The 12,876-nt window shown below is 42.9% G+C and overlaps 1 protein-coding gene across 3 annotated transcripts in view; it reads left to right on the top strand.

Annotated features, from left to right (window-relative positions):
• LOC108410563 (liprin-beta-2-like) overlaps positions 1–12,876 on the top strand; it is a 156,019-nt gene that overhangs the window by 60,407 nt on the left and 82,736 nt on the right. For all 3 annotated transcript variants that reach the window (XM_037540700.1, XM_037540701.1, XM_037540703.1), the window contains 2 exons: positions 1,715–1,801; positions 6,110–6,223. In XM_037540700.1, coding sequence (XP_037396597.1) covers positions 1,715–1,801; positions 6,110–6,223 — 201 coding nt within the window. The remainder of the gene's footprint in view (positions 1–1,714; positions 1,802–6,109; positions 6,224–12,876) is intronic.

Raw genomic sequence — 12,876 nt, 5'->3', positions numbered from 1 at the left:
TTCCACCTCTGCGTTTAACCCATCCGTGAAGTGAAACACCACATACACTCTAGTGATTAGACACACACACAATAGGGGGCAGTGAGCACACTTGCCCGGAGCGGTGGGCAGCCCTATCCACAGCGCCCGGGGAGCAGTGGGGGGTTAGGTGTCTTGCTCAAGGACACCTCAGTCATGGACTGTTGGTGCTGGGGATCAAACCGGCGACCTTCCAGTCACAGGGCCAGTTCCCTGACCTCCAGCCCACGACTGCCCATGAGTTTTAATGTAAGTCAATGGAACCAGAATTTTTTCCAAGTCATTTTGGGCCGTTTCTTTTGGTCCTTTCATCATGAAATGTATGCACAATGTAAAAAGTACCAAGTATTTTTAAATTATGTCAAAAACTGAAAAATGCTTCACATTTTAAAAATGTGACAGAAGAGGTAAATCAGGGTTAAAATCTGGCTAAAATCAGTAAAATAGGCCCAGCTTTCCAAACATGAAGAGCCCTAAAGGCAGAAAGATCAGATCTGAGCAAAAAAAAACAGAATTGAACTTGTCATGTGAACATAGCCTCCTAAGATCTTAAGCACACACCCTGACATGACCTTGAAGCTATAGACCCCTGCACTGGAGCCCAGGACCACACTGTAATTCTCCCTGAGTCCAGAGAAGAGCTGGGGTCTTCCTCCAGACCTCCTCCTCCTCTCAGGGGCTCGTGGTCAGCTTTGTCCGAGAGCGCTGACAGGCCCCAGCTCAGCACCGGCTTTTTAAAGAGATTATCTACAAGACAAATGTTAGCACTGCTAGCTTAGCACTGACAAGCGAGGGGTTTCTCCGGATGTGGCCTGCTGTGGCCTTCTCAGTGACAGCGGCAGTGTGGCAATCCCTCTGCAGCTGGGAAGTGGCTTAGCTAAAGAACGTCACAACACGGATGTCATGGGTGACTCGCTAAGTTCCTAATGAGTCAGGCTTGGAGCTGGTAAATCCCCCAGTCTTCGCCCAGACCTGCCAGCGTGACGTCAGAGAGGACAGACCTCTCTTCTGCTTTAGGGGCATCGTGCTCTTCAGCTGTTTGATGTGTTTCTGCTACTTTCATATGATGCGGTTACTGCTATATCTAGTCGGATGCAAAAGTTTGGGTACCCCTGCTCAAATGGTGTGGTTTGCTGAACACCTAACACCTAAACCATAAAACTTCAAATGTGGCCTCTGCGAAAGTTATTGCCCGTGATGGACTGGCGACCACATCCCTAATTTAATTTATTTCCTTGTTGCTGTGTCTGGCTTAAATTGGGAAAAGGGAAAACATATTCTTTGTAAGCGATATTATTATCCTTAGTCAGTAATGCCAGTTCTGATTTTTATCAGTCCTGGTGACAGTTACGTCTTTCTCGCCTCTCATCTTTCAGGCTTTTATTAGTATTGCTGATTTTACAATACATTGTGCTGCTGATCGGTTCACGTGCTTTGTGTTGATGCTGTGTGAACATTCTTGCTCTTTCAGGTCTCATGAAATGTGCCAGTTGTGTGTCAACACCTCCGTGTCACTGAACAGCAGCATTTGGCTGTAACTGTCAGGCTTTCCCTCTTTGTTGTAGCTTGTGCTCTTTGGCTCCGAGCCAGCGGTTCTCAGTAAGTGGACAAGCTGGTTGCCTCCGCCCCCCCTGCCCCTCCTCCCGACCGCCCTGCATTAACACTCCTGTTCTCTTTCTGTGTGTGTGTGCCGCAGGTCAACCTCCAGTCCCCCCCGAACAATGAGACCTATCAGCAGCGGTTGGAGAGATTAGAGGGGGATAAAGAGTCTCTGGTTCTGCAGGTGAGCTCCGCCCCCTTTGCCCCAGGCTCAGCACACCTCCACACAATAGCTTTACATGTCAACAGGAGCAGAGCGGGGGGCCGCACACACAACAAGCCCAGAGGTCAAACCGGGACAGTATGAGGTGTCAGTGACCGATAGAGACGTAGGTGTGAAGATCTGACCTCATACTGATTCAGTTTGATGACGATTTTTAGGACCCGATTCAGTGCAATTTTTAAAATACACTGACCGACTTTTATTATAAAAGATTATCAAGTAGAATTTATTATAATATTCCACAATCACTAAATCGGCACCTTCAGGTTGATCAGTGCATGCTAATGGTACGTTTAGATGTTTTCTCTCTCGAGCTTCTGTAGTTATTTGCACAGCGCCTGTGGAGAGGTGGCCCTTAACCCCTACTGAACGTGTTTATTATTTATTATGGTCAGCAGGGGTGGACAAAGTACAATATTCCTGAGTAAAGGTAGAAGTTAAATCTTCCAAAATGATCCATCGACAATTTTGGATGCACTTTGTTTCTGAAAAGAATAACATTATACTGGAAAGATTATTACTTCTTTATTAAAGCTGGTATAAATCATAATATTGCATTATTGCTTATTGCATTGCCCTGCAATGGACTGGCGACCTGCCTTTCGCCTGACTTCTGTGACAGGCTCCAGCCACCCCACCCCACCCCACCGCCACCCCCGACAACACAGAAGGATAAGCGGTTTAGAAAATGTTTGTGTGTGTGTGTGTGTGTGTGTGTGTGTGTGTGTGTGTGTGTGTGTGTGTGTGTGTGTGTGCATGTTGTTGCTGTCCAAAAAAAATCTCTCATTTTTTGTTTTTCTACGTCATTTAAACACAGCCGCCGTCTTTTACACTGTGTACAAATTACAGGATGGATGGACCAATAGAAATGCTCCAAAACGGCCAACGCTTCAACGACTCCTGGTAAAATATTACTTGAGTAAACGTACTTTGAGTATGAGTGAGTATAAGTAAATATTATCACAGATATATACACTTATAGCTATAATAAGTTACAGCTTTAAATACTTCACCATAGAGAACTTATACTTTTGCATATACTCATTTTACCAGGAGTATTTCTACTTTACTCAAGTACTGTAATGTGCTTTGTCCACGGCTCTGCGTCAGTTGTGAAATGTTTATTGGTGGTCTCAGTCTCAGTCTCATTTACTCATTAGTAAATCTCATTATCTCATTAGTCGCATGTTTAATCACAACATGCAGTGAGCCTCAGCGCTCAAACCCGCCTCGTCCGAACGACCCCTTATTCTCCAAATAGACCCAGGTGACACCTCAGGTGGCCCGTCCCGTACGCTACGGAGAAGCCGTAAATTACACAGTGGCAGAGTCTGCTGAGACTTTAGAAGGATGGTGTAATCGTGTGAAAGCACCTTTCATCAAGTCCTCCCAAACAGGTGCTTCTATTGCCTTTTCTGTTTACTGTAAACTGGATAACTCCGGCCTGTTTATAGATTTCTTTCCACAGATTAGCTCAAGACATCACTTTGACCTTCCTAGGTCGCCTTAACGCCTTAAAATACCTGTTTGGAGTTGTCAATTACGACTGCAGTGTAACGACCGTGTAATCAAGTGTGTAGTTACGTGTGAGGAACGTGTGCGAAACGAAAGTAACTGTTAGACTTGTAGTGTCTGCCTGTTTAATCTGGCCTTTGTGAAAGTTGTAAGTTGTGACAGGTACATGAAAACGGTCTTGCAGTAGCGCTGTCTCTGAACCAGCAGGTCTCCACGTGGTGCCTCCTGCTGCATTCCTCAAGCCTCTCCACTGATTGGTGGAAGGTCTCATGCTCTGAGTCACTGATAAATCGGACTGGCTCCAAACTCTCCCTCAGTTCTCACTTCCTCTTTTTACCTGTCCCGCAGTGGGTGGGCCGTCCTTGTAAGACGAAACAGCACATTCAGCTCAGAGCCTGTACAGCATTGTCGGGCGCTGTGCGGCGGCTGTGGGCAGGTGATCGTCTAGCAGTTGCTCTTTGGAAGTTTCCTCCTCGTCCGAGCTTAAAAAGACAGCAGCGAAACTAGCAGTGTTAGAGGTCACGAGTGTGGCAATAGCAGAGGGAGTGACAGAGAAGTGAAACAGAGTGAGAGAGGGTGGTCAGGCGAGGTTTGGAGCTTGTCTGGGGGAAGATTCGGCAGTCGGTAAGTGTCTGTTGTGTGGATTTTGGTGGATGGGACTGATTGAAGTTTGTCTGTTAGGATACAGGCTGAGGCTGAAACCTGGTTTTTCCATATTCGGCCTTTTTTTATTTTTTTTAATTAGGTGGTCTTTACATTGTGTCGTAATGAATGTAATGGCTTAATATTACTTCTACAACGTTGACCGTACCTTCTTAAAAACAATCACGCCACACTAGGCCAGTAAACTGCTAATTCTGATGTAAAGTAGCACATATTTTCTAAAGTTTCTGAATATTTGCTGGAGATCTGCTATTTTGTTACATGAAAATGTGAATTATTTAGGTAAAATAGCTATATGTAGAACATACTTCACAAAAACGCTCAACTTTAGGGAAAGACTTCACGTAGTATCAAGCAACGCAACTCTTTATATATGACTCTGATAAATATAACACAGTCCAGATGAACAAAAGCAATAATGTATATCAGTTCAAACCTCAAAATCACTTCAAACCACATTCGAATCACAGCACATGTAAAGGCACTATAGAGTTAAGGGTATAGTTATCATTGCCCTGTATTACTTCTATTGTAAATGCCATTAACTTCATTATACATACAATATGCTGTACATTAACTTGGGCTACAAGTCTCTTCCCCTGTAAAATAGCCTATTTGGAGATATGACTCCATATCTCCAACTGTGGATATGTGGAGCAGGCGAGTGACAAACGTCCAAGGGTTAAGAATGTAAACTGGCCATGTTTTATAACATGTTGGAAAGTTGTCATTAGCTCAGCTGTTTTTGTAGATGTGTGAATTGAAGGTTATACTGAATGAGGATGTAGGTGAATGTGAGCAGAGGTTCTACTCTGTCAGATAAGTGACGGAATCTGAGTGAGTGTTTAATTCAGGGATGTGGGAACTGGGGGTGCTGAGGGGGCTAGGGGGCTACAGCAGCCCCTATTTCAGGAATACAACTGCTAAAGACAACAACAACAACAACAACAACAACAATAATAATAATAATAATAATAATAATGGTGGTTGGTTAGTGTAGTGGGTAACACCTCTACCTTCTACACTGTAGACTGGGGTTCAATCCCCCACCAGGGCAAACACCCTACACTATACCAATAAGGGTCCTTGGGCAAGACTCCTAACACCACCTTCACCTACCTGTAAAATGATGAAACTGTAAGTCGCTCTGGATAAGAGCGTCAGCCAAATGCCGTAAATGTAATAATAATAATAATAATACAGAGATCTGAACTTTTAATAGCTTAGACCTGAGCGCTTGTTTTGGGAAGGAGTTTGTATTTTTTCTCTTTTCATGTATTTATTTTCATACAGTTTCGTTGCAGTTAACACTGTATTTTCATTGCAGTGAGTCAAATCACTTGTCTTGACAACATCGAGGGGCTTTGGGGGAGAGTTGCTAAAACACGTGGGGTTGAAGTTCAAAGAGCGGAAGGGTGTGGAGAGACAGAGGCCAAGTCTGAACCCCAAAAGCGACTTAATACTGATTTTCAACTTTGTGTTTTATATCATTCAACATAATAATAATGTTTTTTAAGCCCGTATATCTTCCGCTCAGTGAGAACTCCAGTGTTACACCTGTGTGACTCTGGGTGTGTGCCACATATCCACAATGTCATTGGTTGCCACTCAATTCATTTGCATCACGTTCCTCCAGAGTGAGAGACTGAGGATGTCCATCAGCTGTTTGATGTGTCAGCTATACATATGTAGTGTCTCCCACCTCATTGTGGTGCAGCGTGACACATTCTGTTTGATGTAAAGCATCAAAAAAGTACAAATGGAAAAAATAATTTAGCGTAAGGTCATCACTCACCTCTGATATCGCTGCTGTTGAATCAAAACCGTGTTTATCTGTCTTCAAAATAAAAACTTTACAGGAGAAAGAAAAAACCTACTGTACTTTCAGTGTAAGTCAATGGAACCAGACATATTTCCAGGTCAATTTGGGATGTTTCCTTTGGTCCTCTCATCATGACATGTACACACAATACAAAGGACAACAGGCGCTTCAAAATTATGTCAAAAACTGAAAAAGCGCTTCCCGCATCCCTGATTTAATATTTTGGTGCTGGTGAGTGTGAGTAAAGACTGTGTTATGTGTGGCTGTAGGTGAGCGTCCTGACGGAGCAGGTGGAGGCGCAGGGAGAGAAGATCAGAGATCTGGAGGCCTCTCTGGAGGAGCACCACCACAAGCTCATCTCCACTGAGGAAATGCTTCAGCAGGTACTGGCACGCTTTCTCCAGGCACACTGCAGCTGCTTAAAGAGAGCAGCAGACACTCATTAACACAGCAGTATTCTGGCTCATAAACCTACAGTCCTTAAAGGGGAAATTACACTGGCTTTTTCCACATTTCTGCATAAGTAAGCGGTTAAGATGTGAATAAGGTCATTTACAGTGGTTTGATCTGAGTGGATCATTCTAGGGCAACTTGCTGATAGGAACCAGACGGCTGAGGAATTTAAAGGGCAGCAAACAATTTTTAAATAAAAGAGTTCAGTGTCCGTCTTCAGTCCATACAGTCCATGTATGGAAACTCAGTGCAAAAACAGCCTGTTTTGAATCTCCGTTTTTATGATGTCACAAAAACCAACTGTCAGCCCGTTTGGTGTGCAACAGTTAAGCTCCGCCCATGCATGTGGAAGGACTGCTTTTTGAATGAGGCACAACACAGGGCAGCCAATCAGGATAGAGCTTACATATATCAGTCTTAAAGGCACAGTAACTAAAGCAGCCTGTTTGCATTTATAGGTAAAGATAGATTTAAATAATGGTCATGTAAAATTTCATTATGCTGTTTTTGGTACATGAAGTTATTCAAATGTCAAAAAAGTGAATCAGATTTTATATTTTTAATTTTAATTTTATATTTTAAATTTCATATTGCATAAAAGAGCATGAGCATGTACATGAACACTCAGAAGGCGTGTATGTTCAATTTACCTGACTATGTCTTTGCTGACCTCACACACATAAAAAGGATGGTGTTTTAAGGGTTCTTTGGTAAACAAAATGATTATATGTAGAACCCTGAACGCTCAAAGGACACTCTGCGTGATTAAGCGGTTCTTTGCATCATGAAAGTGTTCTTCAGATTGAGGGACAATGTTTTATATGGTTCTATATAGAGCCTTTCTTCACTAAAGAACCCTCTTTGTTAACTATGTACTTTTACGTCTACTCGAGTGTAACAGTGAGTAAAGGAATCTACACTCTTATATGAAGCCGATGGTTCTTCACGGGTTCTCTAGTAAAGACAATGGTTCTATATAGAACCAAGGACCATTTACCTGTGTAAAGTGTTCTTGCGGAGTGAAATGGTTCTTCAGTTTGCTGGAGTTCTTCTATTGTTACAAGCTTGACAACGTAGCAATAGAAGAACTCCTTTTGGTGCGATATAGAACTCTTTTCAAAAAGGTTCCATATAGAACCATTTACGGCATATTGTCCATCAATCTGAAGAACTATTTAACATGCAAATGGTTCTTTGGGTGTTCATGGTTTCAGACAGAACCAATTTCTTTACTAAATGGGGCAGTCGTGGGCTGGAGGTTAGGGAACCAGCCTCGTGACCGGAAGGTCACCGGTTCGATCCCCAGTGCCAACAGCGCATGACTGAGGTGTCCTTGAGCAAGACGCCTGACCCCCAACTGCTCCCCGGGCGCTGTGGATTGGGCTGCCCACCGCTCTGGGCAAGTGTGCTCACTGCCCCCTAGTGTGTGTGCGCTCACTAGAGTGTATGTGGTGTTTCACTGCATGGAGGGGTTAAATGCGGAGGTGAAACTTCCCCATTGTGGGACTAATAAGGGCCACTTAATCTAATTAAAGAACCCTTAAAGAACCATAAGAGTGTATAACACACTTTTATCTATATGAATAGACACAGTTTTACTATTTGAGCTACTTTACTGTAATTCTTTCCAATTTTTTGTCAGAAGCCACATCCACAAGTCTGTTAGAGATCACTGAACAACACTAAAACAGGGGCTGTATTACAGAAACATCCTATCATTTGTCTTAACTTAAGATCTGAGAGGCCAGGATAATATTTTTCACAAATTCATATTACGGAACTTATCTCGAGTTAAGAAATATCAGCTTAATCGGTTCAACAGTCAACTGTCATGTCAGTTATCTAGCAGCCAACTGTAGACACATAATCAAAGTAATCAAGCTAGTTAGCCAGACAGCTAACAATAGCTACCATTACTGATGTAAAAAACGTCAAACAAAACCAAAGTGCGACAAACTGAAGGTTAAGAATATTGTGTCAGCGCTTTGTGCTGTTTATCAGTCGTCGCCGCTCTCAGTTTCGGTTTCCTAATCACTTTAGCTGACCCCGCTAACGCTACTCCTCCTAATAGTCGGACACACGTTCAACTCGTTATTCACCACCGTCACTGTAATATTTTATCATCAACATTAACACACAGAGGTAATAAGAAGGGACAAAGCACTGTTTTCACTGTATGCTGGTTATAGTGAACTATACTGCCTGTCACTGCATAAAACAATAGAAACGAGCGATTAAAACAGGAGTTAAGACACTTTGGGGTTTGTCTTAAAGTTAGGACAGTATTTAGGAGATGTGTAATACTCACTACGTCCCAATTGCGCACTTAATACTAACACTAACTAGTGTTTGAGTATGTAGTATGCAGTAAGGTCACAAGTGTCAAAGTTGAGTAAAAGTCCACAATGCATACTTATAACAGGTTGATTTTTGAGTATAGTAATGATGGACGCTAATGTCCCATAATCCAACGGGAAACGGAAAAGCAGGAGCTTCTCGCGTCTGGAAAATTCAGAAAAAATAGCGGACGGTGACACGACAGCAGCTGCGGTGGTAGCGGGACCAGAAATGGTGTTAAAGTGCCGCAGAGTTCATCCCACATTTACAAAATACTCTGTAAAAAAAAACCAAATGCGTTGTACTTACTAATATTTACATTTGTTAGCGTTTGTGTAAGAAGTTTGTTTTGTGAACGCACGTTAAATTGTTAGCTAGCCTTCAGAGTCTAGTCTGCTATGATGTGCGTTGTCATAGCAACGTGTTAGTAAGGCAAGTAATGGTGTAGCATGTTAATATTTTGTGTGCTGCCCTGTCGAGCTCATACTATTAAGATTAGTACCCCGCATGTACTGTGCAGTGTTGGTGGGCAGTAGACGATTGGGACGCAGCCACTGTTTTCTTATCTGGATGTTAATGGATAAGGCGATGAAGAGAGCTTCTGTCCTAAATTCAGTGCTAACTGAAGTTGTAATGGTGACGAAGCAGTTAAGCAGCTCCAGGGCTTCGGCTCTTACCTGAGTTAATGTGTGACTGGCGTGATTGTAGTTCATGTGTCATAGACAGTCGTGCAGTTGTGTCGCTGTAGTGCACAGTCAGATTACAGACGTTCCTCAGCTTAAGGCTGGCGTGTGCGTTCTGCTGACTCCAGTGCGCTGTGTGATGATGAGGAGGACGTTTCGAGCTGATTGATGCCCGTGGCTTGTCAGTTTTCTGTTCAGTCCTGCCATAATTATACCCGCAGATGCAGCACAGCGGTCAGCCGTGTGGAGCAGAGCAGCGTGTCAGGTCAGAAACGTGGCTCTGTTGAGGAGATGTTCCCATACAGTCAGCATTACTGCAGACAAGGAGCTGCAAAAGAAATCAGCTTCAGATGCATAACGTTCATTAGGGGGTCCGGATCCTGTGCTGTAAAACGTGCAGAGCTGCGTTCTCTGTAGAGGACGTCGAGCTCATTTTCACGTCATTTGACCCTGGGATTTCTTTCTTTCATTCCAAGAACAATGACCATCAGTGGTCTGCTCGTCTTAACTGACCGAGCCGCTTCCTGTGTGTGACCTGTGAGTTAATGTTGACGGAGCTTTTAATGATTAATGCTGTAAATGAGACCTGCAGCTTTACAGGGACAAACACACAGAGCCTGGACTCTTCAGCGAGCAACCTCTCGCTTACTCTGACTTACTTTATTCTTTCTTTTTTCCTGTTCTTTCTTTCTTTCTGTCTGTCTGTCTTTATTTTCTCTCTTTATTTATTTATTCTTTATTTCTGTCAGACTTTATTTATTTTCTTTATTTCTTTCTTTACTTCCTTCCTTCCTTTCTTTTGTTCATTCCTTCTTTGTTTCTCTTTCTTTCTTTTTTCCTTTTCTTTCTTTCTTTCTTTCTTTCATTTTTCTTTTGCTTTCTTTCTTTCTTTCTTTAATTTCTTCCTTCCTTCTTTCTTTCTTTTTTACTTTTGTTTGTTTCTTTCTTTCTTAACTTGGTTATTCTTTCTTTCTTTCTTTTATTTTTCTTTTGCTCTTTCTTTCTTTTCTTTCTTCCTTCTTTCTTTCTTTCTTTTTTACTTTTCTTTCTTTCTTTCTTTCTTTCTTAATTTGATTATTCTTTCTTTCTTTCTTTCTTTCTTTCTTTCTTTCTTTCATTTTTCTTTTGCCCTTTCTTTCTTTTCTTTCTTCCTTCTTTCTTTCTTTCTTTCTTTCTTTCTTAATTTAGTTATTCTTTCTTTCTTTCTTTCTTTCTTTCTTTCTTTCTTTCTTTCTTTCTTTCTCTGTTTCTGATCATGGTGTGCTGACTGCTGGTGTGCGTGTATCGTCATGTTTCAGCGGTCTGTGGTCTCATGAATGGTTTCTTGTTAAATTGGATTTGTCCACTCTGCTTGACCGATGTCTGTCACGCCCGGGACATGAAGACTGCATCATTCGTTGAATTTCAAAGATTGAGTGTAGCGCTGAGGGCCGTACCTGTCTGATCTGATTCCTGAAGTTATTTCAGTCTCTGACACACTCAGACAAACTTTGAATCAAAAACAAATCTGCACTCGATCTTGGCGCGTGCCAAAGACGAAGGTCCAGGAACTCCAGTCAGATGAGCCGGCATCAGTGGCTTCAAATGCATGCACTGGACATGCACACGCACACAGGCCGTGAAACCGTGTCTCAGTAGGGAAAACGGTCGGGGAGCTGCACCGCGATAACGGATATTATGTTGTGTGGACGCTTTCGCCAAAACAAGAGCTCAGATATCGAAGACTGCCGTGGTGATAATCAGATTCAGATGGAATGTGAGGAATCAGGGAGGGAGGCAGGAGTAGAGAGAGAGAGAGAGAGACAGAGACAGAGAGAGAGAGAGAGAGAGAGAGAGAGACAGAGAGAGAGACAGAGAGAGAGAGAGACAGAGAGAGAGAGAGAGACAGAGAGAGAGAGAGAGAGAGAGAGACAGAGAGAGAGAGAGATAGAGACAGAGAGAGAGAGAGAGACAGAGAGAGAGAGTGAGAGAGAGAGACAGAGAGAGAGAGAGAGAGACAGAGAGAGAGAGAGAGACAGAGAGAGAGAGAGAGAGACAGAGAGAGAGAGAGACAGAGAGAGAGAGAGAGATAGAGAGAGACAGAGAGAGAGAGACAGAGAGAGAGAGAGAGACAGAGAGAGAGAGAGAGAGAGAGAGAGAGAGAGAGAGAGAGAGAGAGAGTCCTTGTGGCTTCTTCTTCCTGCCTGTGCATGAGCGGTCTGGTTTGGTATCTTTCAGCTCTCTGCAGTGTTTGACCCACGAGTCCTTCCTCATGTACAAACTGAGGGAATCCACTTTGACTCATACTGGTTTTATTAAGCTGATCTGGTTCTGGCTGCAGGGACAGTCACATGTGATTGAACTGGGTTAAAATCAGAGGAAACCTCTAAACTAAAAGGCGTTTGGTCTACAGCAGTTAGCCTACACTGTTCTACCGTGGGTTAGTTCATGCTGTGATGCTAAAAACAAACTTTTATTGCATTTGCATTTTGTTTTTTTGACAAATATGCAGAGAGTGTATTCAAGAAATTATGATAATCCTAGCATTGCTTAAAAGCAGTAGTTGTTGGGCATTCATGGGCTGGAGGTTAGGGGACCAGCCTCGTGACCAGAAGGTCGCCGGTTCGATCCCCAGAGCCGACAGCACATGACTGAGGTGTCCTTGAGCAAGACGCCTAACCCCCAACTGCTCCCCGGGCGCCGTGGATAGGGCTGCCCACCGCTCCGGGCAAGTGTGCTCACTGCCCCCTAGTGTGTATGTGGTGTTTCACTGCCCAGATGGGTTAAATGCGGAGGTTTCCCTGTTTTGGGACTAATAAGGGTCTCTTAATCCAATCACTGAAGGAAAGTCAAGCTTCTTGAATTAAATAGCTTTTTACAGAAATAATATTCTTATATGCAAAGAATATTGGTGAAGTAACATGCAAATACAGTTAATCATTGTGGAGTTATGATAGCTGATTGAGTTCAACTGCACAAATAAAAGTCACATCCAGATATTGCACTGTTTCCTAGATATTTTGACAGATTTGTTCAAAATCTGTGGCTGAACATGCCAAGAGGTCAGATTGCCCTGGCATTGTATCACTGCTATTGTTAACTTACAGAAATAGAATGTAAACTATCACATTTCACAAGCATTTATATTTATTTTCATGGTTGCTTCTGTTATTATCATGGTAAAATACAGCAAATACTATATATATATATTATTTGCTGTATTTTCCCATGATAGCCCTATCCTATAACATAGCAGCCCTATCCACAGCGCCCAGGGAGGGTTAGGAGCCTTGCTCAAGGAAATTTTAGTCATGTACTGTCGGCTCAGGGGAACGAACCGGCGACCTTCCGGGTTGCAAGTTCCCTGACCTCCAGCCAATGACTGCCCCCAGGCTGTGTAGTGAAGTATGATGCACTGCATAAAACATTAGAACCAGACCGTTAAACCTGAAGATCAGACTCCTCTGTAGTTTATCCTCAAGATAGGACAGTATTCAGGAGATGTGGTCTAGTTAGGATGCTTCTATAATACTGCTTTCAAATCTGGAGTTAATGATAAGATTATGAACTTCAGACCTGTTGTT

This window comes from Pygocentrus nattereri, chromosome 8, assembly GCF_015220715.1.
Source record: "Pygocentrus nattereri isolate fPygNat1 chromosome 8, fPygNat1.pri, whole genome shotgun sequence".
NCBI classification, from domain to species: Eukaryota; Metazoa; Chordata; class Actinopteri; order Characiformes; family Serrasalmidae; genus Pygocentrus; species Pygocentrus nattereri.
This window is presented reverse-complemented; position numbering and strand designations above follow the sequence as displayed.